The sequence below is a fragment of the Musa acuminata genome, chromosome BXJ1-2 (genome assembly GCF_036884655.1).
Source record: "Musa acuminata AAA Group cultivar baxijiao chromosome BXJ1-2, Cavendish_Baxijiao_AAA, whole genome shotgun sequence".
NCBI lineage: Eukaryota > Viridiplantae > Streptophyta > Magnoliopsida > Zingiberales > Musaceae > Musa > Musa acuminata.
The window spans coordinates 21,985,001-21,998,192 of NC_088328.1; the positions used below are offsets into that span (position 1 = coordinate 21,985,001).

General features: G+C 38.6%; 3 protein-coding genes across 3 annotated transcripts in view; 1 reads left to right on the forward strand and 2 right to left on the reverse strand.

Moving 5' to 3' along the window:
• Positions 1–590, reverse strand: part of LOC135612577 (protein BEARSKIN1-like) — a 1,434-nt gene extending 844 nt beyond the window's left edge. The window contains exons 1-2 of the mRNA XM_065109038.1: positions 324–590; positions 1–202 (exon numbers count right to left, since the gene is read on the reverse strand). The exon at positions 1–202 is cut by the window's left edge and continues 82 nt beyond it. Coding sequence (XP_064965110.1) covers positions 1–202; positions 324–501 — 380 coding nt within the window. The 5' untranslated portion in view covers positions 502–590. The remainder of the gene's footprint in view (positions 203–323) is intronic.
• Positions 591–1,938: 1,348 nt separating this feature from the next.
• On the forward strand, positions 1,939–3,900 carry LOC103972953 (uncharacterized). Its single transcript, XM_009387378.3, has 2 exons — positions 1,939–2,202; positions 3,506–3,900. The coding sequence occupies exons 1-2, from the start codon at positions 1,991–1,993 to the stop codon at positions 3,711–3,713; spliced, it is 420 nt and encodes a 139-aa protein (XP_009385653.1). The 5' UTR covers positions 1,939–1,990; the 3' UTR covers positions 3,714–3,900.
• Positions 3,901–7,290: 3,390 nt separating this feature from the next.
• Positions 7,291–12,915, reverse strand: LOC135598486 (PHD finger protein ALFIN-LIKE 8-like). Its single transcript, XM_065092336.1, has 5 exons — positions 12,568–12,915; positions 12,454–12,486; positions 10,721–10,949; positions 7,894–8,020; positions 7,291–7,813 (listed from the first exon to the last, which is right to left on the reverse strand). Exons 1-5 carry the CDS (start codon positions 12,665–12,667, stop codon positions 7,541–7,543), a joined length of 762 nt encoding a protein of 253 aa, XP_064948408.1. The 5' UTR covers positions 12,668–12,915; the 3' UTR covers positions 7,291–7,540.
• Positions 12,916–13,192: the final 277 nt, after the last annotated feature.

The following is a 13,192-nucleotide window of genomic DNA, read 5'->3' on the forward strand; positions in this document are numbered from 1 at the left end:
GGGGCGCGGCCGCGGTAGAATACTAGCGTCTTCCTCATGCCGATCTTCTTGTAGCTGTTCCGGATGCACTTGTCGCGGCCGGTGGCCTTCCAGAATCCGGCACCGGTGGCGCGGTTGGTCCGCGACCCCGTCGGGTACTTGCGGTCCTTGTGGCTGAAGAAGTACCACTCGTTCTGAGGGGCCGAGCCGATCCTACACTTTTCTGCATCAGAAAGACATGAGACCATGTCCTCCTCAGTACGCCGAGAATGCTAAGAGCACGACTGCAACTCTACGAGGGTTACATCTTATCGTATCACCGCAAACACATCGATCACAGGTACCTTGCAAGTCCCATGGCTCGATCTTGTTGAGATCAACCTCCCTGACGACCTCCAGTTCGAACTTCTCGAGCGAGACCTTCTTCTTTAGGTAGTAGAGGAGGAGCTCTTCGTCGGTGGGGTGGAACCGGAAGCCGGGAGGAACTCCGGTGCTGGCCGACGAAGACGAAGCAGACGCCATTGCCTTGCCAAGGGCCCCCAGCGCATGCACAGTCTCGGGAAGCCCTCGGACGAAGCGTTCGACGTAAGGTGGTGCAAAATGGGCTTAAGTATCTGATGACTGCCAAAAAGTTGAGGCCGGCTGCTACGCCGGTGGACTTGGATAAAGCTACTGCCGTAGAAATCAAGTCAAGAGCATGAGACTCGGCTGCATCTAATGCTATTCAACAAGCCGCTGCTTATTCTAACTGGGAAACGATCCCGAGGAGAAGAATAAGGTCTTAAATTAAGGGATCATTTGATTGTTCCGGAAGCAAGTCTCGGCTGGAGGAGTTGTATCGAGCTACATAAGTGCATGTGATTGGCTTGGGAGTTGAAGACGATTTCTTCATAGAGTATTCCTCCGAATTCACCAAGCAAACCCACCACGAATCATGAACTCGATCTTCTCCTCATATATGATGCTCCTCCATCTCATATCCAGAATACGATCGTAAGCTTAGTTTAACAAGGATCCACCATGGTTTCGGGCAGAGAGCATGTGAGGGAGACCTGTTGGAGTTTAATGGTGCACAGCCCACTTGATTGAGCTTCACTCTTCCGATCGACGTAGCTGTGGCGTCGAAGCTGAAGTAGAAACTATGAGTTAAACCAAACTCCCTAATGATTTGATGATGGAAACTGAGGTTCACAGCAACGTATCAGTTATTCCTGTACCGATGATGCTTGCGGCCTCCTTTGCATGCACGCCGTGTGCTTCGTCATGGTGGTGATTTCTAAGAGCAAGTGACAGTAAAGTCACGTAGATGAACGATGTACTTCTTGGAAAGGCACTCCTAAATAAACAAGTTATCTTCACACAAGATATCGATCAGCAATGATCTTATGCTGATGCAGTTGATCTCCTGAGCATGTATAGAGACTTGCAAGAAGCGTGTAAGCTGATGACGCATATGAATAGCATGATGTTGCATCAATAATGGAGTAAAGTATAGATAGATTACCATCACTTGCTCTGCAAGTCTCCTCTGGTAAGTTGGCTTCCATTTGAAGTCAGAGAGTGATACGAGTTTGGAAAAAGTCAATCATGTCGAGGTCGAAAAGAAGAATAGGACAAGTGAGTAGGAAAACGATCACAGTTGGAACGTATATTTAGATGATAAATTAATTACATGATGAAATTGGACTTTAATGTAATTTACTTATTGATTATATTACTATAGGATGAATTAATTAAAATAATTTTTTATAGTTAAGTAAGTTGATAACCTTAAAGAATTTATTATATGAGATTTTGAACTTTTAATTTTGGTTGGGTTTCGGGGTGCAGCCACAGATCACGTTATCCTTTAAATCCAGAGCATTGGATAAGAAACGAACGGACGAGAAAATTAACATATATTATTTAGATAAATTGAAGAGTAATTGAATAGGAGCATAAAAAGGGCAGGAAAACAGTTATATTGGACTTAGTTTCTGCTTCGGGAAGCTTCTGCTGCTCGTAGAAAACCATGGCCGGCCCAACCCTGATGGCTCGGACACCGTTCTCTGGCGTTCTCTTCCCAGCTCGAGCGACACGGGCGCAGGAGAAGTGTAGGGATCCAAGGTTGCTCCGGTTTCGGATCAGGGCGGAGACGATGGCGACGGAGAAGCTGGGGATCAAGGTCGAGCGGAATCCGCCCGAGTCCAGGCTCGCCGAACTCGGCGTCCGCCAGTGGCCCAAGTATGCTTTTTTTTATGGTTGCCTTCTCGTTTTGCTGCAAGTTGGGCTCGTTTATGCGGTCGTGTTAGTTGTTCTCGTGGAGATTTCTGCGCTTGAGTGGAAATTTTAGGGCGGAGCATCTTCAATTTGTTAAATTGATGTTGCATTTCGGGATCCTGGGCATTCTGCTTGAGGGGATTTGATTGTGATTTGTCATCCAGCACCCTGAAATGTTACGTTGATTAGCAGAGGTGTATAAATCGTGGGGTAATTGGGACGGATAATGAAAGTACTCATTTGGAAAGATAGAGGAAGAGCTAATAGTAAAGAGTGCCGCTTGTAATTATTGGTTAGGGCAGAAGTAGAGATTCCAGACATGACATCGTGTAACTGGAGAATAGGCTAGCGGCTCTCTTAGATCATGATCATGTTAATGCTGCTGTCATCAACGCTAAAGAATGCTTGATTGTTGATCACCAAGAGCTTTTCTCCGAAATGTTCAAACTTCATCTCAACAACATCTATTTTGATGCTTGATGTCTTGTTTGTATAAAATCTGTGGTTCCTCCAACTCAGATAAGTCCAACAGATAACTTCTTGTTTTGTTAATCTGTCGATTTATTTGTCTTTTTTGGTACGAGTGATTCACTGTATGTAGCCATTAAATGGAGACATTTTCTCTAAAGCTTATGATTGTTCCCAAATCTCAGTAGTTTTATTTTCGTCTGACAACAGCGTAGTGTACGATTCTGCATCTGTCACTTAGGTTCTCTAGAATTGTGTATATGCTTGGTATTCCTGATGTTATATACTAGTGCTGTTTGAATCCATCAAATCACATAAGTTTCTTGCGTTACTTCACAAGATTCCTAACCCTAGCATCATGCATCACAGAGCTAATAGACATGAAGGGATTGGTGGACATGTCATTCATCTTTCACATTTCCTCGTAAATATTGTTCCATTGCTTCCTCAAATTCCTGATCTTATGATTGTGAGAACATGTAATTGTGCACCATAGAGCTGTGAGAGTATGGTGTTCTGGTATGCCATTATGTCTATGATATTAAACGATGCAGATGCCCATAAATGAAGATTTTACTGTTGTTAGATATAATTATAATGGACCATATTATTAACTTGTGTTCTGGATCAAGACTACTTTATTTACTTAGGGAGCCTTAGCGAGACTGTTGTCTTTTTTCAGCTTCCTATGACATTAACATATATAGATATGCAAATATTTTAATTCTGGATGATTTCTGTTAACATATATGTTCCGTTGTGTGATTAAAGATGTGAGGCTTTTTTGTTGTGCTTATAGGTGGGGGTGTTCTCCAAGCAAATTCCCATGGAAGTACGTAGCAAAGGAGACATGCTATCTGCTGCAGGGCAAGGTGAAGGTTTTTCCAGAAGGGCATGGTGATGAGTTTGTAGAGATCCAGGCTGGTGATCTGGTGGAGTTCCCCGAGGGGATGAGTTGCACATGGGATGTGTCAGTTACTGTGGACAAGCATTACTACTTCGATTAGTGCCTTGGAACTGCAATGTAGAAGCTTCTTTGCGGACTAACAATGTGAGCTTTAGACATCACCATCTAATGCTATCGTGTGCTCAATCTGGACCTTCACACGCATATGTTCTGTAATGCTCATGTTTCTCAAACCTTATGAAGCTATATACACAGTAATGCTAGATGGAGACACTTTTTTGGGTTCACATGCGCAGATGACATTAGGAATCACTTATATCATTCTAAGACAGTACATGAATATTTAAGTATGCAATTTTGAAATCCAGAACTCTTCCTTTTTTTCAATTAAGTTTTAACATCTTACATAATTTCATCTTGGTGCTGCATCTAATGCTATACAGTCTCTTTGTTTCATTTTTTATTTTTATTGGTTCAACATGTTATTGATGAAAGAATGAATTGTCAGTAAATAGGCAGCATATTTCATACATGACCTCCATGTCAGTATGATTTGAGAGTTCTTGACTTTCATAGTACTTTGAGAGTTTGACCATAGTAGTTGCATAAGTTGGTATATCAACCATGATACTACTTTCACAGGGTGTTACACAATAAAATTATTATAGGGTGTAATATTAACCGAGCAAGTTTGGTCTTGCGTTGCAAAAGAGTATGCATAACCATCTTTGTGGCTAGTTTATATGCATGTGTAATGTCTCAAGTAAACTTGGAATTATCGCCCAAACTTTAGACAAAATTGCACATCATTTTGCAACCAAGTTTATTAATTATTCTGGCTAGAGAAAAACATACCGGCTTGATCATGCGCACTCTTCTCTATATTAATGGAGCTAAAAGTAGTTAAAGCTGTGATGGTTAACCAGGAGTCACTACTCTCCAATGGAGCAGTGATGCTCTTATTAAAGTTGTATTTATAACCTTTTGTTATAAATGCCATTAGATTAGTTGGCCTGCCATGTTGGGGTCCTTCTGTGGTAGATTTGATAACCTTGTGAACCAGACCTAACCTTAGCTGTTTATTCCCATATTATGGGAGGAGCACAAAACTGTAGTCAAGCCTTTATACATGTTCTTGGACTAATTGTAGAAGGCCAAGGTCAAGGTCTACTGAGATGTAGTTTCTGTTGGTGAGCAGTCACAGCTTCAGTTGACATAAAAGAAGCTTACATTAACTGATGCCGTGACCTTGTGAAGTCTAATCGCAAAAGAAAATAGAACATAATTATGACACTAGGAAACTATAGTTGGTTTTCTTCATAAGAAGTTTCAGGATATCTTCCATTGTGCTTTCCATTGCAAGAAGAGGGCATTAGGAAAAGCTTGAAGGGAAATAAACAAGTAAAGGGGAAAGGATAGGAAGAATAGAATTGGGCTGATTTGGTAGAAGGGTTTTGGTTCTGAGACAATAAATATGGCATTACAGCAGTGGAAGGGAGCACAAATTGGAAGATAGAGAAAGCAGAATATTTACAGGACTGAGGGAAATAGAGAAAGGTTTACAAGGTTGTGACCAACAAAAATAAAGTATGGGTTTCTGCTTTGCTTGCACTATCATGATTCAAGCAAAGGCCATAGCACTGGAGTAAACTTTCCATTCCACTACTAGCATGGCATCTTTTATGAAAAGAATGATCATATGCCAAGGAAAACTAATATTAGCATTTGAATTTCAATTGTGTATTAAATAAACTCAGTTGATCATTTTTCCTTTTTTTTAGGATGCACAATAAACTCAATGTCCAGTGGTACCTTAAGTTTAGGGTGAATGTCATTGAGTTAAGAGCTTGTGTCTAAGGAGAGCATACAAGTCATCAACTGACTTGGGAAGCTCTTCTCATTTCAGACATTTAGTGTAGTTTTTCATGCATGTTTGAACTTGAGTTAATCCCCCCATCTGTTCAAACATCCTATTAAGTAGTTTCAAGATCTTGGTAGATGATTACCCTTCTTTAAGTATGAACGTTTCCTGAATGCAATCCTTCTTTGTAAGCATCAAGATTTGCTTAAAGACACTCTTGGTATAAGTCTCATTATTCACCATTGAGGTTTGAGCCTGGCATTCAAAATCCTAATCAATTCTTAGCTGAACAATGGGTAAAAAAAAGGTGGATAACATTGGTACATGTGAGATGCTTATTATATCTTTTAAACTTTCCATGCTCAAGTATCTCCTAAATGTTGAGCAATAATTTCCATCACAGGGCACCTTCTCTTTAGATCTAGATGAGATCCTTGAACATGTCAGCAGAAGAGGGGCATGTAAACTTTCAAGTTGGAATTTTAGCACATCAGACTGTTTCAGCAATCCCTATTGATAAGTTACTGCAGAAATTGTTACCTTTTTCTTTTCATTTCTGCATCTTTTACATCAGTGACACATTATTCTTCAATATCTCCTTTATTCCAGCTTTGCTTCACTCAAGATCTTTCTTGAATCTCTTTTGCCACCCTTTAATTTTGTGATGTTTCCTTTGTTCCTGGAATTCCTTTTACCAGCTTCTGAAAGCAGAGTTTGAATTTGCTGAACAACAACAATTTGCTTTATCATAATTCCACTGAGAGAACTGTTATTATTATTATTATTTTTCTCCTTCAACTAGTATTATCAGAGTCCTAACATAGTTATCATAGAGACTTAAGGCAGATACAAAATCTAATCAAAGTTGCACAAAGCTCATACAGTAACACTCAAATCCTCACAAAGGAGAACAAAGGAAATTGCAAGTGGGAAGAGCTGATGCAGCTGTCCAATTATGAGGCAGCCATAAACTGAACACATTCAAGGAATCAAATACAAAATCCTCTTCCAAATTTGCAAAAGCCCAATGCACAATCTATTCTGCAAATAAGCACACCCTACATCAAAAACAATGCTTTTGTTCATTCCATAAATCACCACCACTGGTGGCTTTACACATTAAATGCCATTACCAAAGCTGCATATTAGAGAAAAGAGAATGGAATTGGAAGGAAAGCATGTGGTGAGGAGTAAATTTAGGAAACCTGGTGGTTGTGGCAGCAATTAGATGGGATTTTGATGGCACACTGATCACAAGTCATAGGCTCCTGTTGAACCTTGAGCTGTCAGCCAAACACACCTCATCTCAAACAGCTGCAGAACCAGAAACAAAGCTCACCTTATCCCCTTCTTCCTCCACACATCCAGTAAAATGGGCAAAACCTTCTCATCCACAGAATGCCTTTTGCCATAAAAATCATTGGCACTTGATTTATTTGCTATAGATCAAGTAAATGATTGGAATAATAGGAATACAAGTTTGACCATGGTTGGTCTGATATTGATAACCATGCTAAATATGAAGCAGATGAGTATTATACCTGTACATGGAGACAGCTTCTTTCATGACAGTTCTTGATGTGGCTGTTCTCGGACATGTAATCATTACATAATATGAAAAACATAAATGCAAAGATAATTTTAATTATTTGTTTAACAAGTATCGACTGAAAAATGAACATATATGAACTGAACGGACTTAGTCTTGTAAGCAACTATCTAGAACAAAATCCTTTTTGATAAGGATTGTGGGATACCCAAACTTCCTTTATGCAAATGATTTATAGACCACCAATCCATGTAAAACATCAAGAAATCCATGAAAGCAGAAATATCATATACAAAATAAGTAAAATGGGTATTCAAAAGGAAGCATTTCATTCAACAAGCTAAGACATGTCTGGAAAGATAATGCGGGCAGATTCAGTTTGCTAATGCTAAATGTCTGTAACTAATAAACCATACTAGTGCAAGGTAAGATCAAGGAAACTCCAGTGTGTAGTCCCATTTCCTGCTGCATCTAAAGCCCTTGTTTCTAAAACAAAAGACACATACTTCCTGTTCCTTCATGTTCGAACCCTCTTGGTAGTGCAAGCAGGGCACTTGTATTGTTTGATGTGCTCAGCCCGTGCAGGAGTGATCTTAACACATTTCCCATGGAACCATTTTTCACAAATGTCACAGCATATCCAAAACTCGTCATTGGCGTAGTTGTCTCCACATGCACCACATAGAGTATTTCCATGATCTTCCTCGTCCTTATCCTCTCCTTCACTATGTTCCTCCGTCGGTGGAGCCATCTTTGAGGCTTTTGCATGGGACTCTGATGGTCTCGACGACTGAAATAACAGAGGAAAAGAAATAGGAAATCATATCAATGACAAAGAGGCAATGTATACCAAACAAGTAACCAAACTACCTTTGAACTAGATTTGTTGCTCTTGCCATTGCTGCTAGGGGTTTTATCTTTGGATTGTTTCTTGGTGATTCCCGTCACAACTTCATATATGGTTGGAAGGCTATTGATCATTTGGAAGAGCTGGTTCCTGCAATTATGCAGTACAAAATATCAAGCAGCAGGTGCATTTCGCTCATGTTTTTCTTTTTTAATCCAAATGCTAAAGAGAAGTGAATTTGTGTAATTTAAAATTAGATATACAGAAATGACTTCTTTCAATATTCGTTTATAACTTTATGTGGTCAACCTTTGCTACCATTTGATGGAATGCCAGCACAATGCCTTATAATTATACAAGCTGGATTAGCAGTTCATCAAATAATGAGCTAGCAAGGCAATAAAACACCACAAACGATCATGATGTACAAGAGTGAAAAGTTTGTTGGTCTAACCTCAAGATATATATGCACAACAGAATACACCCCACAACAAAGAAGAAAGTTTTCGCTTAGAAGGGAGTAATCAATGTAACTAGCAGGTCTGGATCACCTAGTGGAGCATAGTAGCATTAAGATTATTGCATGGAGCCTAAAGGGTAGTAGAATTTGGAAACTGGATGCAAGTCAAAAAGGATTCTGAACAAGAATCAACAGGTCTCTCACCAGGCAAGTGACATATTAAAAAAAATGGTTATACAATATTGAAAATTCAAGAAAGTTGCAGAACGGGAAGGACATAAGATGCATAGCAACTTAAGTGTATATATCAAAATTTTCAAATGACTTTAGACAGTTTTATTTAACGACTTGACTGTTTGTTTGTAGCCCTTGATTTCGGAACTACAGAGTTATTGAATTTTGCATTAGCATATGGACAATCAAGTGGAACACAGTTTGGCAATTTTTCTGGGATAGGAGGGATCATTAAACCTAAAGGATAACTCTATGGAATGGTTCTACTAAAAACATGATCAAGAATTTTACACACAAGTTTTTTTTGTCGTGCCAAGAAATAGTCATTTATTCCAAGTTAACTTAAAGAGGGAGGAAAGCTATACTCATGCTCCTTTTACTCCAAAACAATAGCCTATTAGATTACTAGGAAAAACTCCTTAGAACAAGTAAATCACTCTCCTAACCAGAGTTTTAACCAGTTCAAGGGGAAAAGCCTTCCAAAGATCTAAATTAGAGAGAAATAAAAACTTTATTGCTGGAAAATGACTGCCAAATAACAAAAGTAGTTGATAGGATCTCTGGATAGGTCATGTAGGCTTAATATTGCCCAATCCTAATGACTAGTCTTCTAACAAATATTTGTGTTTCAGTCTTTTCCACTGATGGCTGCTACTTTTCTTTGAAGTTACTGTGTTGTATTCATCAGAAATGTTGGACGCCCAGAAGGAAAGAGAGGATCATGTCTGATCCTTTCTCTGCTTCAGTTGGTCAGAAGAAATCAATACATAAAATTTGCATATATACAAAGAGTTATAATGGGTAAACAACTATAACATAATTGAACAGTACTTGCCTGTATTATGCACTCATCAGAATTTGCCAAGAGTTATAACGGGTGAAAATGAACCATCAAAGGAATTATTAGTGCAAAGCCAACTCATTGAACAACTAAAAATTCTCAAATAAAAAAAACAAAATTCGTTAAGTATTTCATTCTTTCAGTTACAGTGATAGTATCGAAAAACATATTGTTCATACAACAATCCTCACAATTAGAATGGGCCCTCTATAATTTTCTATATCATCCAAAGAATAAAAGGAAAATGTTCCTTCAAGTTTATTAACCCTCTTGCAAGGTTTTAATGTCAAATTGATTCCACAAAATTGAACTATTTTTCTAATACAACACTAAGAAACTTTCCATAAAAATTTCCACCTGAGCCTTATCAAAATCAGAAATCAAATAAGAAGTCCAATATTCACAAAGTAAATCAGAACTTCTCTAGAAATCAAAGTTCAAAGGTTTCGGATTCATCATTAAAGCTTATAATGGGATACAAATTGGTCTACAAACAAGGTTCGTCGTACCACAACATATCACTTGGTGCGGACAATACATATCAGTCCAACGGGGGACCGGTATGAGCGGTACATCGGTGTGCCCCAATGTACCATATGTTGGTATGTTCGGTACATACTGTACCGATAGTTGGTAAATATACCAGAATGGACCAGTAAGACGAACCATGTCGGTAAGTATACATTTCTTTAAAATTATCAAAAATATGCCAGAAATGATAATAGTTGGGTGGATTTGGCCTAACTGACTAATTAATATTAACTAGAGATGGATCACAGTCTAGCGGTAGACAGTTAGGAATTGGACAACTATGGCTCGCCCAGGGATCATCACGATCGAGGCCCAATCTTGAGTAGTTCACAAAATATCTTGTTTGAAATTTTGATAAGCAACGACCAATTTTCAAAGCATGTTAGACAATTTATAGAAGTTTCCACCTTGTCCTTGCAAAATCCATGGCTCAGACAATTCTTTAACACCAATCTAATGTCAAAGCAACCCATATCTAGCAAATAATTGCCAATCTTTTGACCTTCTCCAACAAATCAAACATAGTTTGAAATGCAACCATCAAAGTGCAAGAAAATATTAAAAAACTGATAGAATTCTGAGGCAGCACAACCCTTCAAAGACATGTGTTATATAAATGTTTTAAGAAAAAATGGAACTAAAAACTGAAAAAGCAGATCTATAAACGCAAATCTTTGGTGGCAGAACACCAAGGAGCTGAAAGACTTAGTAAAAAGGCATATGCATCTCTTGGTGTAGAAAATTCAAATAAAACTAAAAAAGTAAGTAACAAATATTAAGGTACCTGGATTCTTTATCAAACCCAAAGCGTGCACCAAAGTAGAAAGCAACAGCTAATAACCATGCATCACTGTGAACTGCAACTAGTGACAACCAATCCTTTTCGCCCATTCCATCACGAGCAAAGTTTATACCTAATGCTGGTTCTGGAAGCTCGGGAGGAACTTCCTCGACTGGCAAGTTCACTTCCCAAGTCTCGTTAGGCAGACCATATAGACATAAATTCTCTTTTTCTGCAAAAACAATCACAGTTAGCATAAGATGTACAACCAAATAATTTCATGAAAGAATGCAGTGTAAAAAACTTGTCCTTAAACTATGTTTTTTGGTACAAAATCATACTAAGAATGCAATAGCTGAAAACTAAGTCCATTTGTTTATTATTTTAGACAATAAATAGTCAAAGCTTAAGTACATCAAACGATCAGAAGATCAAACAATCACAGATACTATATTGATCATTTGATGGTCATGAGGCTAAAGGTCTTAAAGCTGTTATAAAAGATATGGAAATATGAACCTTCTAAATCTTTTAGAAAAATGCAAGTACATATAAAAGAGAAAATTGTATAAATGAAGGTAACAAAAATGTTTTCATTATTTATTTTTTAAAGAACAAGTGGCACATCATCCAAACAAGTACAAACACTACAACTGAAAGCATGAAATGCTATGAAGTACCAGAAGAATTTAGACTCCACCCTGATATGAAATTTGGAAATCCAATTTACTATTTACTGCATATAAGTAAAAGAAAGAGGATGAGCCTTGGTATAACGGTAAGATTACTTCTTTACAACTTGGGAGATCAGGGTATAAGTCGCAGAACCAGTTTCTTTAAATAATTAAAGGTAAGGCTACGTAAATTGACCCTCTCCAAATCTTGCATTAGCGGGAGCCTCATGCATTGTATATGCTCTTTTTCCTTATAAGTAAAAGAAAACAAGGTATCAACACTAATTGTTCACTTCCTTTACAAAGAATCGACTAGGAGCATAATGACTGCGAGAAGAAGGATAGTGGGAAGTATTTGCATAGTAATCTATAAACTTTTTTGAATTTGAATATAATTCTTCCTATTCATCAAAATCATGTCTCAGTCCCTTCAAACAGCATGAAATCATTGGGTGCCACTCTTATTCAGAGTATACTTGGGGTATCTGAAGTGACTATTTTATCACCAACGTCTGTTTAAAGCATCCTCCTTCCCATTATCTCCATTTGCAGTAAGTATAAAATTCGGAAATAAAGGGTTTCTAAATTTTGACCCAACACACTCCCATTCCATCATGCCTCTCTTTTACTTTCTTTTTTCTTTTTCATTTCTCTCCCTTGTGCTTCCAGGAAACAGTTTCTTATATCCATCTCCACTTCCCATCATCGATTACCCCAATTGGGGTCTCACTTCCTATTAGCAGATTCATATTTGTGGGTGTGCATGCCAAAGTAGTCAAGTAATCTTAGAGGAGAGCCGACTCATAATCCTTTGGCATTCGACCTGTACCTCAAATCTGCACTTCTTCACAAACTTCTTCATTTTTTGACCTTTTCTTGTTGCTTTAGATGCTTCTCGAACACTATAACAACTAAAGTCGTCAACTTAGGCGAAAAAAAAAGACTTTTTTCCTTGTATTTTTCGTCCGCAACGAAATCGCAACATGAAGAAAGGAAGCAGAAACCCTATTTCTACAACGAATGCTGATGCCAAAGTATCCAATCGAAAGCAAGAGAACTCACCAGGATCGCATTTCTGGTAGAACTTCTCAACATCTGCAACAAAAAAGTAAGAAAATAATGAAGCATTCGAATTCTAAAGGGGAAAAGGAGGAACAAAACACTTCTTTTTGATACCGGTGGTGAGAGCCTTGACTATTCCGGCTCGCCGGCCTCGGAAATCCCTAAACACATCCTCCGGCGTCCGCGAATTGTAACCCTCCGTCCCCCCTTCCATCTTGGTCTCCAACGGCAACCCAAAACAGGGACTTCGCCACCAAAATGCTCCAGAAAACAGACACCACCCGAACAAGAAGGAAAAGGTCAAGTTCTGGTACCGAATGGGAGTAGGTTTTACTTCCGAGAGAGGGGGGAAGTCGCTCGGACTCCACCGCGAGAACGGGGAAGCGAAGAGGGAGAGACGAAAGGGGGGAAAGGAGAGGGTTTTGAAAGGTTTCTTCTTCCTGGTTTTCTCCTCTGGCTTTTCCTTTTCATGTTCTGCTCACCACGTGGTGACGCGACACCTTTATGTCACGGTAACGCTTGCTCTCGTAACGCTTTCCGTGACCAATGCCCATACTGTAACGCTATCCGATATATTCATACATGTAACACGATATTTTCATGTAACGCTTTCTATTATAACGGTTTATAAATGCTGGCCCTTCCACCAATATCAAATGTATTGTAAAAAATACTAAAAATATAAAATATTTATCCAAGAAAATTAATATTTTCTATCACTCACAGAGATATAGCAAAA

Excerpts from the sequence above, each read along its gene's own strand:
- LOC103972953 (XM_009387378.3), top strand. The coding sequence starts at position 1,991 with ATGGCCGGCCCAACCCTGATGGCTCGGACACCGTTCTCTGGCGTTCTC. Across the intron at positions 2,203-3,505 it reads GGCGTCCGCCAGTGGCCCAA|GTGGGGGTGTTCTCCAAGCA; the intron begins GTATGCTTTTTT and ends TTGTGCTTATAG.
- LOC135598486 (XM_065092336.1), bottom strand. The coding sequence starts at position 12,667 with ATGGAAGGGGGGACGGAGGGTTACAATTCGCGGACGCCGGAGGATGTG. Across the intron at positions 10,950-12,453 it reads CTACCAGAAATGCGATCCTG|AAAAAGAGAATTTATGTCTA; the intron begins GTGAGTTCTCTT and ends TTGTTTTTGCAG. Across the intron at positions 8,021-10,720 it reads GGGTTTGATAAAGAATCCAG|GAACCAGCTCTTCCAAATGA; the intron begins GTACCTTAATAT and ends GCATAATTGCAG.